This window comes from Calypte anna, chromosome 1, assembly GCF_003957555.1.
Source record: "Calypte anna isolate BGI_N300 chromosome 1, bCalAnn1_v1.p, whole genome shotgun sequence".
In the NCBI taxonomy this organism is placed as follows: Eukaryota; Metazoa; Chordata; class Aves; order Apodiformes; family Trochilidae; genus Calypte; species Calypte anna.
In genome coordinates, this window is record NC_044244.1 from 93,218,327 (window position 1) to 93,237,610 (window position 19,284).

The window sequence follows — 19,284 nt, forward strand, 5'->3', positions numbered from 1 at the left end:
GAAATATTCTCACTTTTAAGATTTTCAAATGTAATTAACCGAAAACTAAATAGGATGTTTGTTTACACGCTACCATACAGGAAAATTATACAAGAAGATTAAATAACTCTACATGAAATTAAGACACTGTTTCATTCAAGTGTAGAGATGAGCTAACCAAATACTTCAAATGATAAATACATTGTTGGAGTAACTGCCTTAAATTTCTTATTGACATGCAAACTCTTAAAACTTCAAATCTGATTACATGGAAGCAAACTCTTCAACTCACAAAGCTTGTTCTTTTTTTAAATGATTGAAAGCTTTTACAACAATTCAGAAATACTAGTAATCCTAAAACAACTGTTACTCCATAATTACTCCCAAAGCCTTGCAATTAAGAAACTCAAAATTGATAGTTTCAAACAGAAAAGTTGAATAGGCTTAAGGCAAGCACTAGTACAGTTACTTTAAAATAAATGTGTTTAAGATGAGGAAGAATTAGTGTCAGCCGTTCCCATAATTCTTCACCCATTAATCTGATAAGATTTAGTCTCATATCCCCATGTCTAATTTTAATCTTGCAAAAAAAAAAAAAAATAGTAGTTCCTCTTGACAACATCAACTTATTTGTACACACGCCAAGTTTTAATTTCATTACAGAATCAACACAGAAGCTGAGAAAAGAAATAATTTTTCCTATTTTTTTAAAGCAAATACTGTGCAACAAAACCCAAAGATTAAAGCCTCAGTTTTTAATAGGAAGATGCTTTCTGTCCCCCCTTTCACTCAAGTTTCTTCCTATGTTCAAAGAAATTACAATAACCTTCACTGATAGTTCTGTGGGGACTGTCATAGCTTACTGCCACCATTTGCTGGACAGGAGGCTGACTGCAGTGTACTTGGGTAAATCTTACCCCAGTGATCTGTCCTCCGGCCAGCATGAGCTGGGTCTGGGGTATGGCCGCCTGCACTGAAGGCTGCTGGGAAGGCTGGCTTGGCTGCTGAGAGTCCCCAGATTCTTCATTAGATTTAGACTAGTCAAAAAAAAAAATACAGCTCTTTATAGTGTAAAACAGATGTTAATGTATAACACTGCTATCTCAACACTGCACAATAAAAATCTTTCATCTGCATACAAAAAGCCCTTGGGTTTATTTTAAGAGTGTGTTTAAGCAACAGCTCTGTGTGCCCACCATCTCGGCTATGATCGCTCAAATATGTCTGTAGGTAATGCAGTTTGGAGAAAAAAAAATAAAAAAAGCACCAAAAAGACTCCTAGGTCTTTTGTAACTCTCTGACATTATTTTCAAGTCTCGTTCAATTTTACGCAATGCAACTGAAGCTGATACTACTACCATTCACTATCAAGGAAGAAAAGGTTGTTGAAATTATTCATTGTCTAAAATCCTGAACAATGGAACAAGGGAAAGGAGACGTTTCCATTTTCTACATCTGCATCCTGCACCTCTCGGTCACCGTACTGTTGGCTTATATGCTACTGGTTTGAAAAAACCCCACAGTGCTTTTAAATAATCAAAGTTTAGCATTTCCTTAACTGAATGCTGCTTTATTTTAAAATATTTGGGATTTTAAAATATTTAAAATTTTCTGTCATTTTGGTTTTTCATTTTTTTGTTTGGTTTTGTTTTGTTTGTTTTAAACAGAAGAAACTGTGAAGACATGAGGGAGGAAATGTAATGCATCTAGAAGGGGAGAGAGTTTCATGATAATTAAAACTGGTTATGCAGAACATTAAAATTCTGCATAGATTTGCATATTTTTCACCACCTGTTTTGGGGACTGCAGAGCAGGCTAATTAACATAAAGGCTCTGATTAATTCTGCCACTCATTGAGAGATAATTACAGCGCAGGACTGTAAACATTCTGCACTGGAGATACAGCCTGTTTGCCAACATCTCTCTCAGGGATGGAAGTTTACCATGGCAACCAAGGCAATTTTCTGCCTCCTTCCTCTTAGAAAGGAAGGTCACTGTACCTCCTCTTCTTTCTAAATTGTTATTATGTATAAGTGGGTCCACATTCTATTGCATTTCATGTAATGCACTACCTACATTCTTTAATAGCAAGCAATACTGAAATCAGTTTTCAATAAAACTGAATCCCTTGCCCCTTAATATAGTACTGAGAGGAAGTGGTACGTTAACTGATACACTGAAACGTTCAGTATCATAAAAAAGTTTGAAACCTTTGTTGTCTCATGTACAATATTAAACAAGAATTACTCTGACTTATTTTGAAATCGCTACGTGTTATTTACAGAAGCAATCTACACTAGACATGACATAGTTAATGTTACATTATACACCTCTATTCAGCTATGAGAAGTAAGGACAAATTGCAAAGTAATACTTGCTGTGTTTAGAATAAGTGAATAAATGGGAGAACATGAAATAGTCCTGGATTTTTTTTTTTTTTTTAGTTTTCATGATACACCACCTCACTGAAATTCAGTATAAAATTACCATCACTGCACATTTTAAACAACCCATTTCTGAATGCCTACAATCCTGAACCTGATTCTATAATTGTAAAACTATTCCTTCCCTCTTACTGGCAAGTCCAGTCAGAATGAAAAATGAGAGTAAAATGTCTTAGGTTAAAAACTATCTCTAGTGGGACCATAGTGCTGTTTGGAATGAAAGACAGGCAGCAGAAGGAAACTGTCTTTACCTGTACATTTAAGGACTGAGCAGCAGCCTGTAAACTTGTTCCAGCGAGCTGGACCTATAACACAGTGCAAAAATGGTAATGAAATAATATAGAAACTACAGAAAATTTTAACAATGTAAAAAGAACAAATTCCCCACCCACACCTCAAAAACTCCCCACAAAACAATTTGTGGTGCTCTAACTCCTGAGCCAGTGAAACAGGGCTTGTGCTCCAGGCTGAAAATCCGTAACACTCTTCCACCATATTACTTGTCTACTTCTTGATGAACATACCCCTGCCTAGGGATCTACATGTTATGAAATTGAGTTAAAACAGAGCATTTGGGGATGGAGAAGTTAACTATTCCCATCCCCATTAAAAAAATCCAGGCCCCAGTGGAGATCATTAAGCTCTATCAGCATCCTAATATCTCAGAATGGGTCTAACCCCAGATACGTACACTGCATTCACCTACTTCCTTATACAACAGAGGAGCAATCACCTGCATAGCACAAAACCCACAGCATAAACACTCTTCCTCAAACCAACCCATGCAAGTATTTGCAGTCATCAGCCACTGAAAGATGATCCAAAGGACTGGAGACACTTTACAAAGGCTGTATTGATTCAGGTATACTCAAAACTTGAATTCAATGTTTGTGATTAAAAGGCCCAAAGAAGTTCTTGTGGGTCAGCAGGGAAGAAAACTGATGCTTCAGAAAGTGAGATTTTTAAAGCTGTTATTTTATTAAGAACTTTCTTGATCATTTTAGTCAGTCTTGTCTTGTTTCCACCACCACTCCTACTATAAAGAAGGAATTAATTACCAACATTTTCAAAGGTCAGAGTTACAGCCTGTAGTAAATTCCATCTCTGGCCACATTTGAAAACCACTGCTCATAGGAAAAACAGGCAAAACATAAGGATACAATAAAGCAACACAAGCACTCTCGCCTCTATAAAAAGATGTCCCCACATAACATACATTACAAAAGACAGTCCACATATCTGCACAGGAAGAAGTTTCAATTTAAATTCCACTCCATGAAATTAGTAACTGAATATTCAAACATGCAACCCTTAAGAGTTACCTTGGTTCCTACCACTCTAGATGAAAGTACTGGACTTACTAAGTCTGTTCAATTTCTAAGCAAACACTACCACAAAAGCTCCTCTTTGTCACAAGCGAACTGTAGTTTGACAGAGTTGATGTAATCTTAGCTTTTAAAATTAATTAACAATAATAGCCTGTCATCCAAAAAATATACTCAGAAAGAACACTTTAAAAATTACATAACAACAGCAACAACAAAAAAAACCACAAAACAAAAAAAGCAACCACATAACAGACTACAAATGTATCAGTACAGCCACTGTATTCCTGAAAATCTCTTCAAATGTGATTTGGACACTCCTTCCACCACACAACAAGCATTTTCTAACTAGAAATTAAACTGTTCGTGAATGTTGCCTACAAACTAGTATTTTGTACTAGTCTGAAGGAAAGCACTGTGTGATAGGGCTGAATAATACCCCACTAGCAGCAGCCACCCTTGAAGAGGACAGTTTGACAATAGATTCCCACACACCTGCAGGTGCATAAAAGAATAGCTGAGATTTTCCTTTGAACTAGAGTTTCAATAAATGAATCACAATTTATCAAACATGAACTTACAAAGATCCTGACAATTGTTTAAATAAATTCATTTCCAAAGAAAGATGAAGCACTGTGCTAAATACAATTACTCTCCTGAATCAATCTATATAACAAAATGAAGACTAAAACAAACACAAAATTCTGCAGAACAGCTGTATCTGTCTCTGTGTTAAGGACATCCTGACAACCCATGAAAACTAGTCAGCTTCTCCCCACATAAAGGCAGCCTACAGCAGCCTATTGGTTCAGCAAATTCAAACAACCGGCACTCCCTAGGTCCTGTATAACCCAATCTACTCGAAAAATTGTAATTATGTGACAAGACCTGTGGAATGTTCCATACAATAAAATGCCAGTTCAGAGCTCTTAAAAAAGGGCATAAAAGCGTCAGTACGTCAATTATAACACAGTAACTGTGCAACCTCAGACCTCAAACATTCAAGGTCAGCCAATTAGGTACAGTATTTTAAAGTTTAAACTTGGTGCTGAAGAAGGGAAAGAAATTAGGACATTTGTTTTCATACATCGCATGAAAAGATTAAAAAAACTACAAAAAATGCCCCTTATACTTCTATTCACCTAGGGATGCCCCATTTTGATTCAGCCTACATCTGAAGTTCAGCTTTGATTCCCTAAACACAGCAGCAGCAGAACACAGTAGTAGAAGCCTGAATATCATCTGACAAACAGGTCCTTGAAATAACTTTTTTAAAAGTCAGAAAACTCACAAACCATATATGCTTAGTAAGTATGATCACTTTATATTTCTAGTTAACGTGTAAGAGCTTGAAAGACTGAATCATAGCGCTCACCACCATCCAGCACTACTTCTGGCTTCTTAACTAGGTAGTGACAGTTTAAGGACCTTGGCAGCTGCTGGGTCCATTACAAACCTTTACCACAATCCTTTACCAAAAAGATAAAATTTAACCTTTTCAATTTGTTTTCTCGATAAAGGTTTAGGCATTCTCCAAAAAAGGGGGCTTTGTAGTTCCACCGTAAAGGCCTCATCCTATTCTTGACATATTCTGCAGCCTAATGCAATGAATCGAGTGCCACAATAGGAATTTCCCCAGCTAAACTATTTAAGCATGTGATCTACCCTTATGTCCCTTCACATGACTACCTTTCACCCACAGAAAAACAGAAAATAGAACACATAAGGGCAGCCACATTCGTACCTGCCTCTGTCTTCCCTACTCTGAATGAGTCTTCTCTTACCTGATGAAGGTGCCCAAGGAAGGCCTGGGCCTGGGCTGTAGAGATTGCTCCTCCGACAGGCACAGGCTGCTTTTGAAAGTCCAGGCCATTTGTTTGCGTGCCTGGAGAAAGAGATATATTAAGAACTATTAGTTATTACTTTTATGAAATATAATAAGAATTAATATTTTTAGAACTCCTGCTATTCTCTCAATACCATGCAGTAGAAAATCACTCAGGGAGTAACAAGAATTAAATTGTTCTACTGAAAGGGCGGAAAAGTACTTCCAGACTTCAGTAGTATTGCATTTGTCAGCTGAACAAAACCAACATGATATTTTTTTAGCTTCTATCATCTTACCTAATATATGCACACTACTACCCCATCATTCTCTGTCATGCTTTGAGAAAAAAATGGATGCATGCTGCTAAGGTTAAATTGTGTTTCCAGTTTCCATGCACTCTCTATCTGGCAGCTGAAGACAATCTTTACATTCAGAAAGGGGCAAGAACAAGGTTCATATAAAGTCACCTTTCATTAAACATGAATAAAATAATACTTGATGAAAACAGAAGTACCATATATACACAGCATTTCTGTGACACAGTTTAATGCTTTGATAGACAATATTTGTATGGGTATTTTTGCAGAGCTCTTATGTAATGAGATAACTGCCCGGGCTTGCTTTTGCTCTCATCCACTTTCCCATAACTAAAACATGATTATTTTCCTACATTTTTGTTGTCTTCCTCCTGAATCCCACAGGTAACCCCAAATACTTGGGTTGTGAGGAGAAAAAAACAAAAAAACAAAACAAAAACAAAACAAAACAAACAAACAAACAAACAAACAAAAACCAAAACAAAAAAACAAAAAAACCCAAACCACCAACAACTCACACCCAACCATTTTTTCACTAGAATAACTACCAGGGAATTCTCTTCTGCCAAGAGGATTTATAACCACTAAGTTTTAAGAATCATTCTGCAGAGAAATGATAAAATCAACATTAGGGATTATCAAGGGTTTCATATGTTGGGTATTACTATCTACAGAGGCTAACAACAAAAAGGGAGACTGAACATCTCAGGCTGCGTGGAATTTCTAGAACATATGATTCAATCTTAAAAATTGTGTGACTGAAATGAAGTAAAACCAGCTTTAGACTTGTATGTTTTCTCTTCATGACGATCAGATTTTGTTCAGTCTCTCTGGACAGGTGTTCAACTTATTCCTGTTTCAAAATTCTTTACATAATCTACATTTTTCACCAGAAAAATCTAGGTTATCTACTGAGCAAAAGAGAGTCACATTTGTTAGACAACAACAGGGGTCTGCTAGTCCTTGGAAACATCTGCAAAAGCAAGCAGGCGTAAAATTTTATTAGTAAAATACACCATCCAATATTTTACATTACTATTTTGATCTAGAAAAAGCTTATGCAGGAAAAAGTTCCAAAGACAGAGTCACTGGTCAATAAATACAGGTCCAGTGTAGATAGTCAACCTTTCTGGCAACAATGTAAGGTATACCTACGGCAGCTCTTTAAAGCATCTTTGGTGGAGATGCTGCAGGGAAAGAGCTGGTCTACTTTCAAGTTTCTAATTCTATGCTCTCACAAAATCATAGAACTATCTTGGTTGGAAAAGACCTTCAAATCATTGAGTTCAACCATTAACTGACAAGACCTTAACTAGGCCATATCCTCAGGTATACTGGGCCAGGGTTTACAGATTTAAGAAACGTATGTGCACCCAAAGCTCTACAGTCTTGTTAAAAATATTTAACTATTCAACAATATTCAACTTCAATATTTTATACTACACAAAATTATTTTGCTTAATGAGCCTAAAATTCCAATCCAAATTTAATGGAAGGACTGTAACTGGTCTGAATTTATCTTGCATGAATGCAACTTTGTCGCGTTTCTCAAAAAAAAAAAAAAAAAAGTAGATCAGAAGGTTTGCTGGAAAGATCTAGAAGAATTCTCATCTATTTTGATTCTTTCCAGTGAACTGCATAATTCTCTCAATGCAGAAGGCCAAGAGGAGGGAGAAGATGACTGGATAAATATATAAGAATAATTCCTGACAAGCAGCTACTGTAATTCAACGGAAAGAAGCTACCACCTCCCCATTGAAGCAGATGCTTTGAATCAATTTGTGGTCAAGGACCCACAAGTAAGGAAGAAGAAATATGTATAGAAAAACCCCCTGTAAAGCAGATAGCCCTCATCCCAATTGGAAACATTAAAGGATCGAAAAAATATCCATTCCTGTGAGGACAAACTGGAAGACTCACCTTAAACAAATTAGTAAAGCTATTCTAGTTAACTATCTTCCAAAAAGAGCCTCAAATCATGTTCCATATTAGAAGAGCACTGATGTGCATGTCTGCAGAACAAATGCACCAGTTAGTGCTTCTGCTAAGTCCTAATAAGGAATTTTGAAACAAGTCTCCCAGGATTGATGGTTTTGCACAAAGCAAGTTCCAAGACTGAGCTTGAAATCTCCATGGGTCCCAAAATCCAGTTTAGACAGTTACTGTGAGAAAACAATATTTTCTTTAAATTCAACCTTGAAGAACTCCAGCTCCCTCTTCCCACTCTCCCTAAACTAAGAACAAGAAAACCCCAAATCACACCTGTTTAACTCTCTGTTCTCCTTGCATCATATTTGAACAATAGTGTCCTTTCCCCTTTGGATGCAGCCTTAGTTTTTTGCAGGAATGCACCGAATGCCTACAGCTTTTGAAGACAGTGGAAAACATGAGAGATTTTGTATTTAGGGTCCTCATAAGGACCTGACACCAGTCTTGTGCAGCCCAAGAAATCTGATGAGGAGACTGGAAAATGAAGCAGTGAGAAGCAGTTCAGCACACAGTAAGGGCATGAAATGACCATAATGTCACTTCTGCTCAAGGTGAGAGTTAAATGCAAAAACCCATGGTGATAAACAGGCACAAGAGATGAAATCATAAGTATTGTGATTTTAACAATCCCAAATATGTATGGTTTTCCATCTCCATCTCAGCTATCGTAACTGCTAGAACTGAACAACAACTCACCAAAAGAAAAAAAAAAAACAAAAAACAGGAGTATGAACTCTCCATATCCCATCTATCCTTTCTGCTTGGTTCCAGCTACATTGTCACTGTCCTGCCCCTTCTGGTAGTTCATGAACACAGCAGTAAGCCAATTTACCTTATCTAATTGAGCAGAAAAATATTCATATGAACTGTTCCCTTTTTCTTTTGGTCAGGTTAGTTTTCTGCCAGTTATGTGAGATGAATTAACTTACCTCAGGGCTCAGCAAGCAGCAGATAATGCAAAGCAGGGAAGGTCAGAGATGCTTGTAGGGAAATGAGCCTCCTCCCACCCCCCCGGCCATTTATTAAGATTGAATCAAGCTGTAAGATGAAATTTCACCCTTATAGTGCAGGTCCAATGCAACTTAAGCATGTTTAAATTCTGGCATAAATTCAGCCATGTGGTTATACTTCATGGAGTAGGTTTCCATGAAGTCTAATACTAAGTGCAATTACTTTTCAGCCAAATCAAATCTTTGAACCATGCCACTCGGTGCCAATTCAGGGAAAGGAACAGAACACCAAGTACAGGACATCCTGACTGTGAATTAGTTTGTGCTCTTAGAATTGTACCTGCAGAGGATACAAGAATGACAATACAGGGCAGGCAAACAACACTGCACCTGCAATCAGGTAAAAAACATATTCTCAAAATCAAAGACCATAATCATCAGATTTTAGTCTGAGTTTACAAACTGCATAAGGAAGGAAGATCAGTGAAGAGCCACAGGTCTGGGGAGATGTGGCATAAAGTTCAAGAAAGGACTCGGGAGGGAAGGCAAACAAGGATAAGGAAGACTTCAAAAATAACTGGAGTGGGTATCTGCACTGTCTTCTGGGAGACACCTTCCAGCACCAGCAGTACACTTCCCCATCTCTCTCTCTCAGTGGGCTGTGAGAGAGAAATTTCGCCAATCCTCAGAAGTATACCACACTACCACACTACTAGTAAGAGGTTTAGCATTGATATTTACCCAGAATGTTAGTAGTTAAAGAATATTTCAGTCCCTCTCCCACTGTCCTATAGAATTTCTTCTTATGGAAACTGCAAAATCAATCTCTGGAAATGGAGCAATGCAAATAAGAATCCTTAGAATCCTTCCAAATGCTACACTTGCAAAAATTATTATTGTTCTGCTTTATCAATGGCTGTCATGATCCTACAGTTTCCACAAATACTATAACTTTGGCTTCCATAGCATTGCCTTCACAGAGTTTTAAAAAAAGAATATGCAAACAACAAGGGTTGAGTTGTTTTGGAAAATTTTATGCTGCAACCTACAAATAGAAAACCGAAAGGGCTATCCTTTTACTGTAAGACACCGTTCCTCTCTCTTTTTTTTCTAGTAGATACTAAGTAAACTGTCCAACCACAACTGAAGGTTGGAAAGATTTGTGTAATTCTGCAATAATGATGACTAGTTGATCAATTAATGTTTTTGTCAAAACAGCCATACAACCCTTGCACTCATAAAGACTTTTTTTTCCCCTGAAATATGACTCGCTTTTTTAGATCCGTAAACAGGGAGTCCAGCTAGCACAAAAATTTTCAAGTTAAAATTTGTTTCAGGCACTTTATTGTGAGCAATGTATTCAGGGGGATTTACTATGTTCCCTAAGCAGTCCAAGCTAGAAATACAAAACCCTAATTTCTTAACTTCCATGAAACCTATCTGCTAGCTCAGAGAACTGTTGATGTTAAGTCATCATTACCAGTGGCAGCTGTTAGGGTTTTTTTTTGCTGAGAACACTAGCTCTGCCAAATGTAAATTCCATGCCATTAATTTATCTTAAAATTTTCAAGTTGCATCAGCTTACTGCAGTTTAAAATAGGAAAGGCCCAAACAAACACACACTGAGGTTCAAATCACAAGACTAGTAGCACTCACACAGCAAACTCAAGTTGTTTACAAACATTACTAGAAAGTAGATAGGTACAGAAAGGTACAAAAATAAGAACTGTGAGTGTTTATAAAGATCATCTACACACATTATGCTTCAGAAAATTATGTTCCCCAGGCAATCAATGGCACTTTTAGATCCTTAGCATCCGAGCTGAAAGATGACTCCTTTTCACTAAATATATACAGAGCCCAGAATCATAATCTAAGAACCCTGATCACAAGACCACATTTACATTCCATGAGTATTCCTTTCAGGGTTTAACATCTGCCAATTGACTAATGCAACTGATGCTTGAGCCTCCCAAAAAGGTCACAAATGCCATTAACCACTACCTCCAGTGGTTTATGAGCACTTTATTTAAAAACAAAACAATGACTGCTGAAAAGACCCATCAAAAATTCAAGATTATTTTAGTTTAAAAAGTCAGGAAATAAAACTCAAAGGAATGACTAGAAACATTTCAAACACAAAACCAACAAGTAATAGTCAAACTTTAGGAATAATTGACCCTAGTTTTAGAGTATCAAAAAACACAGAAGTTGTATCCCTTTTCATGATGAAAGCACCTACATGAAGCTTTACTGTCCATCAATTTCTTTATATCATGACCAGCACCTTCACACTGGTGAAGTATTTTCCTAGGAGCAAGGGTCCTGCTGAAGCAGACACAATACTACTGTGATAATGCACTACCTCTGAATAAACCAAGTCCTCTTTTTTAGTAGCTCAGTTTATTTGAAAATGCTAGTTACAGCTGCCCTTCAGGAATGGTATTGGGAATGCACTCTTTGGAGAACACATGTGAGGAACTGTGGTCATACAGAGCAGGAAGCATGATTTTTTTCGTAAGTTTACATACAGGTTCCAGCTGCAAGGACTCTATAGGAATATTAAAATCTTTGTTCTCTTGATATTTTTTAAAATAATGTTTATATCATTCTAAATCAGTATTAAATGCATAATAAATCATTTATGTACATAAAATTAACTGATACCTCTCCTCTTACAAGTACAATGGAAATTATAAAGCCTGAGATAATAGTAACAAAACATACATAAGTGAGCAAAATTCCTTTTGACTGACCACATGCATTGGCAGGAAACATCCAGTCCCACAGATCAGGATCAGTGACATTCAGTCACTCTTAGCTGCATTGAAACCTTCCATAAAGAATGAGGAGATAGCAGCATGAAATGAAATAAATTGTTAATTTCAGCAAAACTTCAGGGTTTAAAATAGATTTCCTATTATTGAGTCAATAGGAGGAAAAACAATTTTCCTCATACAAGCTAATAGGACTTCTCGCAAAGCTGTGAGAACAAGTTCCTTCTCATTAAAATTATCTCTCCTCAAATGCTATTCTGAGGTCGAGAAGATTCTGAGTTAGGTTAAACTCTTTACTTTCCATTCAGAATTGTCATTTCTCTTGCTTCCAAATTGAACAGCAATTTACCACCAGAAAGTAATTAAAGCATAAGACAGTATGTTTGAGTTACAGCAACTTAACAAGCTTCTTAAGTGCTTTGAACTTGGCCACATCTCAAGGATGCAACAAAACACACGCTGGCCCTGACACATGGGCCATTCTTCCAGCCTAATTTCAAGGTTCTGTTCTAATACACGAAGAAATTAAGGAAAAGCTGGTGAACTTTCTTTGTTGATGGTGGTGTTTTGTTTGTTTGCTTGTTTTCATTTGGTTTTTGGTTGGTTGGGTTTTTTTATGTTGAGAACAGATGCTGTATGCCTTTGCCTTGTTCTTGAGAACTGTTGTGAGAGCTTTAATGAAATCAAAAAATGGAAACAAGATTAGCCAGTGGCCCACATCCACCAGAGAAAATTTCAACCCAAAAAAAAATAATAAAGTTACAGGTGATGAAGGTATGTTCTGCCAGGAAAAAACAAAACTGCTTCTGAAGAAGTAGTGCCACTAGACCTTACATAACATCAGGAATGTTACAGACAGAGGAAATGGGGAAGGTGAATCTTACATACAAAGTGAAAGTAGCGGGCTAATACAGTATGTGTCAATAATGCACTCAATACAGTAGCGTTAATGATAGCGCAAAAGTGTTCCCAAGTTTCTAAACATAGTAGGATGAAGAGGGAGGTTGTTTTGGTTTGTTTATTTCCTTAATTCCTGCAAACTGGTAAAGAAATTTTGCTTTTGATATACATTCAATTCCACCAGAAAAAATCTGTGCACCAATTCACCATTTCTTACCTGTGTTCCCATCCCCACTGTCCATTGATGGTTTACTGGTTTCTGACGGATTGTTCATTCTTGAGTCTGCATTAAAACAGAAATAAAGATAAACTAAACAGTGGCAACAAAAAAATCCAAATCAATCCATACCCTCTTGTCCAACTGAAGTCAGAACATCAGGAATTATTTTAGAACCCTATTTCAGATTATAAGACAAAAAGGACAGTCAGAAGTAGAATATAATATTGAATCTCCCAGATTTCAGTTTCAAAATTTTCTGTCATTATTCCCATACATCCAATCACGGTTTCAAGGGAAAAAAAAAAGCATGCTTGAGGGCTAAGATAGTTAGGAACTTAACTTGCAGTACAACAGAAGTCACAGAAGGGAGAAAAAAAGAAGAAAAACCAAAAAAACTTGTGTGTGTGGAAGGGGCAATGACTACGTCACAATGCAAAAAGTTTGACCACCACTAGAGCCTACATTATTTCATTGGGTTTTCTCATCCATAAGAGAAAGTAAATTCAGTCACCATAATTATATTGAGGCATTTTTAACACTGCATTTTTATTTTACAGGCGTCACTGATATTAAGTTATCTTGTATTTCCTATATATAAGTCCAAAATAAAAAAATACAAAATAATTCCTCTTCCTTATCCCTCTGGATGAATCTACTGAAAATTCTGTTCTTGGTTTCAAAGCTTATCAGCTGAATATGGGCCAGTTCAGAAGGACTCTCCAGATGGCAGATAGAGAATATGGTTTACTTAAACAGGAATCTATACAGATGTTCTGTGTACAGCATCAGGTCTCCAGTTTATTACCTCCTCCTTCCTTGCTGCCAGCCTCAGTGTGCCACATTATCACAAGCCAAAATTACAAAAAGAATCTCAAGACAGACCAGTTCATAAAATGAAGTGTAAGCAAATCCTTAAGCACATTCTTCCATTCCCATAACCAGTTAAATGCAAGTTCAATAAGCTCAAAATGAACCCTTTACTCCAGGATATTCTCTCGCTAGGTGCTTAAAAGGTTACCTCTGTCATGTACTTTCATCAAAGCAGTGATTTCTGAAATACCAACGGGCTGAAGAAGAATACAGTAACAGTATTAACTGCTGCATCTTCCCCCCAGATATGTCCAAGAATGCTTGGCAGCCTATGAGAGCTGGAAATGAGAAGCCAGACTGTTGCCATGTACTGTCACCTGCTACTGTCCAAGAGAGACCAGTGCTACCCTCAGGCTATCAGAACCAGGGTGATAGGAACAGAAGAATACGAGCACGAGCCAGCAGGAACCAAGCACACAGACGGGGCTTGAATGAAAGCAGAAACGGAGATGAAGCCAGGCTGGGAGTGCAGGGTGGGAGGAGGAGAGAACAAGTTAGAAATGAGGCATGTGCGAGAGAAATGGTAAGATACACCAACCTTGGAAAAACTCCAATAAGCAGTTAGGAAACATAATTTGAGTCAATATTTTTAAAATCAATGTAATTTTCCACACAAACAACTGCTGTGGTTGAACCCAGTATGGCCTAGAAAACCCAGAGGACTGTAACAAACAGGAATCTTCCCCCAGGAAGTCAACTCAACATCTCCAGAGCCTCAATTCATCTCAGAAACTTCCTCTTACTATGCTTAAATACTTCAAATGTCAGCCACGTGGAAAAGAGATCTGAACTAAGTGTTACTCTTAGTATAAAGGTAGATGTGTTAAACCACTTTTTGAAAGGGAAAGAGAATGCGGATAAAATTTCCAGCTGTGCTGGCCCACACTTGAGCAAAAGGCTTTAAGGTTGGCCCTGTTTTTCACAAACTCTACTTTGCAGATTCAAGATACAAATAGACAGTCTTGAAAGACAGGGTCTGCTATGATTGCAGACACAGAACCTATTGGTTCCCAGCTCCTTATTTTGTCATTTTCCGCATTTGGATCGCATGATTCACACTCTACAGACATAATATCATCTCACTGACTACGCAAAAATGCATGGTTTTGACGTGCTCCTCCTTGCTGATAGATCTGTGTGTAAAACAACTCCAAGTATCTACCTAGGAGTTGCATATACCTTAAATTGACCTTATTGCTGTGGCAACAGCACATTTATTTAGTTGTTATAGGCAACATTCCTTTGATAAGCAACATTAGTTCTTTCTTTGACACACAGCTGGCTCCTGAAATTAATTTAGGTTCAGAGGATACTGGATGGGAGACTTCTCTTCAGATGCAAATATGAATAGTCCTCATCCAACAGGAAAATGAGCAAAGAGGGCTTACAAGACAAATACATTTGGCTGTGGAAACTAGGGAAACTCATAGGGCTATTGGACATAGGACACATTTTTTAGGCTCAGTGCACAAAGCTGGAGGTCATGATAACACTTACTACAGAAGACAGAGATGAGAAGATGTTGAGGAGATCATCGCTCAGTAACCTGGGATCCATTCACTGAATCACTTCAGAAAGCGCTCGGGAGAACCACAGAATGTTAGGGGTTGGAAGGGATCCCTAGAGATCATCTAGCCCAACCCCTCTGACAAAGCAGGATAACCTAGGGCAGGCCACACAGGAACACATCCAATGGGTCTTGAAAGTCTCCAGAAAAAGAGACTTCACAACCTCTCTGTGCAGCCTGTTCCAGTGCTCCATCACCTTCACAGTAAAGAAGTTTCACCTCAACATGAGTTTCACCTCAACATATGTTCTAATTTAAACCCATTATTCCTTGTCCTATCACTGGGCACCACTGAAAAGAGATTGGCCCTTTTCTCTTGACACACACCCCTCAGATATTATAGACACTAATAAGATCCCCTCAGCTTTCTTTTCTCAAGGCTGAGCAGCCCCAGTTCTCTCAGCCTTTCATCATAGGAGAGATGTTCGAGTCCCTTAATTATCCTTGTAGCTCTCCATTGGACTCTCTCCATTAGATCCCTGTCTCTCTTGAACTGGCCGGCCCAAAACTGGATACAGTATTCCAGGTGTGGCCTCCTCAGGACAGAGTAGAGGAGAGAGGAGAATCTCCCTAGATCTGCTGGACACACTTTTCCTGGTGCACCCTAGGATACCATTGGCCCTCTTGGCCACAAGGGCACATTGTTGATCCATGGAGAATTTGCTGTCCACTACGATTCCAAGGTGTTTCTCCATGGAGTTGCTTTCCAGCAGGACACCACCTAATCTGTACTAGTGGTTGGTGTTATTCCTTCACAGGGGCAGGACTCTATGCTTGTCCTTACTGAACTTTGTGAGGTTCACCTTTGCCCATCTCTCCATCCTGTCCAGATCTTATTGCATAGCAGCACAGCCAGAAAACAACACAGGACCTCCTGTACTAGTCTGCAGAAACTGAAGTATTACAGCCACCCTGGAAAATACTAATAGTAGAATAAACAACCCAAACCCAGAGAGGGGGACACAACTGTCCTGTGCACAGAATTCCAGGCAAAGCAGTGACCGTCCCCTCTGTATGAGGAGGCTCATACAAGAAACCTTGCTGCATGAGCAGTAAGTTTGTTCAGGAAAATGTTATAACTCTACAGCCTCTTTCCATAAAGCAACCAAGACCTGTTTTTCTTTCAGGCTACAGTGCAAAATAAAAAAATAAAAAATAAAAAAAAATTAAAAGGTTTTCAGTGTTTCTTACTACTACACATACACATAACATTTATTCAACTACAAAAAGCATGTCTAAATGAAGACTGGTTTCTTGTAAAGCTTCATCCCCAACAAAGAACTCAAACATTGCTTTTGTAAAAAAGCAGCAAGTTGGATGAAGAAATATCTTTCTGGTACTGCTCAGGTTCAAATGAATGATAGTATCCATTATTTCACCAGCTGACTATTTCTTGTTCCATCTGTGGGCCTTCTGCATGTAAAGCATCAAGAACAATGCCATTATTTCCATTGCTAATGGTATGAGATGCATCTGAAGCACAGAACTGCTATCAGCAAAACTGACATATATCTGAAGGACACCAAACCTACAGATTCATTATACGTCAAATAAAAGGATCATTTGCTTTATAGATTATACATTATACATTTGATTTGTGCTTTATGGTTAAGAGAATAAACTAAGTGGGCTGAAAAAAAATAAACCATAATGCCTTCGCCTTTTCTTACTCCTTTAGCTCTTACTCGAGCTTAAAATCAAGATTCTGGGCTACAGCTTCTGCCAACGTTATCTAAAAGCAAACTCCACAGACAGAAAGATCGAAAGTAGCAGGTGCATGACAGAAATACAGGAGTGAACACATTCACCATTGCTACTCTGCTAGCAGGGCTGAGGGTGTCACAAGGCAATGCTGTGCCAGGCTTTCACACACCCTCAGTGACATTTCAAAAGGTATCCAGAAGAAATAAGAAGCAGACACTGGACCCACCTGGAGGAGTATTAGGGACTGTACACTGCTAGTAAGACACAGAAAGTGTCCACATGGAATATATCATTAACTATTTCCTTTCACCCATAAAAGTGAAACTGTTTAATACTCTGTCAGCACCAGCAAAAATGATTCATTAATGAATATGGAAAAAATGAAGTTTAATGTGACTGAAAACATACCAAGAGCTCACAAGAAATTCTTATTAAAAAAATCCACTTCATATTTAGAAACAAATATTCAGATCCCCACTTTAAAATTTACCATCCAAAAAGATATTCTCTTCATTTGAAATATTAGTCCTTACATGAACTCATATAATGGAATTAAAAGAATACAGGGAAAAATAAACCTATAAATTAAGCTTTGGGGAAAGAGTCTTGAAAAGAAATAAAATTTATTGTAAAAGTGGGATGATCTGTAATTATAATTAACTTTAAAAGACACAAAGAAGAAATCATGGCACTTCTGTTCTGTGCAGGAAATACATTACCCCAGGAACCTTAAGCACAGCTTGAAATGGTATCAATGGCAACCACTGTGGACTCCACCTTGTTTTCTATTACGTGTGAAGAACCTTGCTATTACATTAAAAATACACAGACATAATATACCTTCTGTTAGGGAAGGGTTCAGTGCAGCTACTACATTATTTGAGAATAGGTCTCTCTCATTCATTTTAATACTTTAAAATTCATAACACATAGAAATGCAAGTTAAGTGCAGTGTTTGTTAGCCAAACGCTTCTCAGATTGAAATCCTAAAAGCAAAAGGTCTGCATTAATAACATCCATGCCCAGCAGCAAATCTCTCCAGAGCAGAGGAAGCTAATTCTCCTGGAACAACAGAAAGGAGCAGAGAAAAAACCAAAACATGTATTTCCCTTGTACAGATCTATCTATCTATCAGGAAGCTACTTGCTGCCGATTCACTGGTGAGCTTCAGCCTTAAAAATACCTCCTCTAGCCTCTGCATATGTGATTAAGCCTCTATGCATAGTCAACCTTGCAGCCTCTATTTCCATATTAAACACTTTATAAGAAAGAGCTGAGCTGGTACCCACCTAGAACGTAGTCGCTGCAGTCCAGCATTGCTGTGGTATCCTCTACAGGTTCAGACAGTCCAAGGAAAGGGAGAATGGCAATTTCTATCAAATCTACACTACTGCTCTCAACCAAACAAGAAAGGGAATGGGGAGGTGGGGGAAGAAACACAACTTCAGTTACACCATAGCAATCTTCAACTGAACAGGGAAACTTCAGTTGCTCTGTGGAGTTTTAGTCTCTCCTACTAGCTGTGTCTGACATTGTCAAGGCGACTGAAGCGTGAAAAGTTCCCCTTTTTGTAATAAAATAGAAACAAAGATTGCAGCTGGCAGTTTCCATAATGAAGCTTAATCAGTATGCGCCTGATTAGGGCCTTATGCAAATCTCTCCTCGTTAGCACAGCAGCCAGCACTTTGAAGTCCATGAACAATTCATTTGCAGAGTACACTGAAAGCGCTCCCTGCATAATTTAAATCACGGTATAAATATTTATCAGCTCATTTGCATATTAATTGGCAGTGCATGAAGGGAAAAATTATCTCCCGAGTGCCAGCATAATAATTACGGAACAAAATGAATTTTCTTCCAATAGCTTGGCTTCTCAGCCTTAACTCAAGCACAGTACCACAGGGGAGCAGGGAGGGGAAGAGACAGAGTTCTGTTCAAATGCCACTGAAATGACACGTACAAATTAGAAACAACTCTACAGACTTAAGCACCTTTAATCTTATTCCTGCTGGCAACAATAACTTCAGTAATAAAGGGGATTTGGAAAAAGCTTTCTACACAATCCAAATAATCCCACAAAAACAATTAGCAAGGTAGAAGCTGAACACAAAGCTGTCAAACCAGCGCTTGCACATCTGTATGGAGTTTTCCACATCTGAGCATGAACTGTCACAGGGAGGTCCTGGGCAGCAAAGAGAGTACCGCCAGGGTAAGGAAGCAGCACGACTCCCTTTAAATGGCTAAAGAGCTTGGTGATTCATTACGGGGTAATCCCTCTGCCACAACCAACTTAACAGCAGTGGATATGTCAAGGATTGTGTAACATTTGGCACCCACTAATCTATCCCAAGTGAAATCAAAACAGATTTAGTCTTTTGCTTTCCAATAACTTCTATGAAAAAAAAAATCTATTA

General features: G+C 38.0%; 1 protein-coding gene across 1 annotated transcript in view; it reads right to left on the reverse strand.

The window, feature by feature from the left end:
- POU2F1 (POU class 2 homeobox 1) overlaps window positions 1–19,284 on the reverse strand; it is a 117,750-nt gene that overhangs the window by 36,151 nt on the left and 62,315 nt on the right. The window contains exons 2-5 of the mRNA XM_030468320.1: window positions 12,727–12,792; window positions 5,533–5,633; window positions 2,675–2,728; window positions 897–1,016 (exon numbers count right to left, since the gene is read on the reverse strand). Of these exons, the coding sequence (XP_030324180.1) occupies window positions 897–1,016; window positions 2,675–2,728; window positions 5,533–5,633; window positions 12,727–12,792 (341 nt within the window). The remainder of the gene's footprint in view (window positions 1–896; window positions 1,017–2,674; window positions 2,729–5,532; window positions 5,634–12,726; window positions 12,793–19,284) is intronic.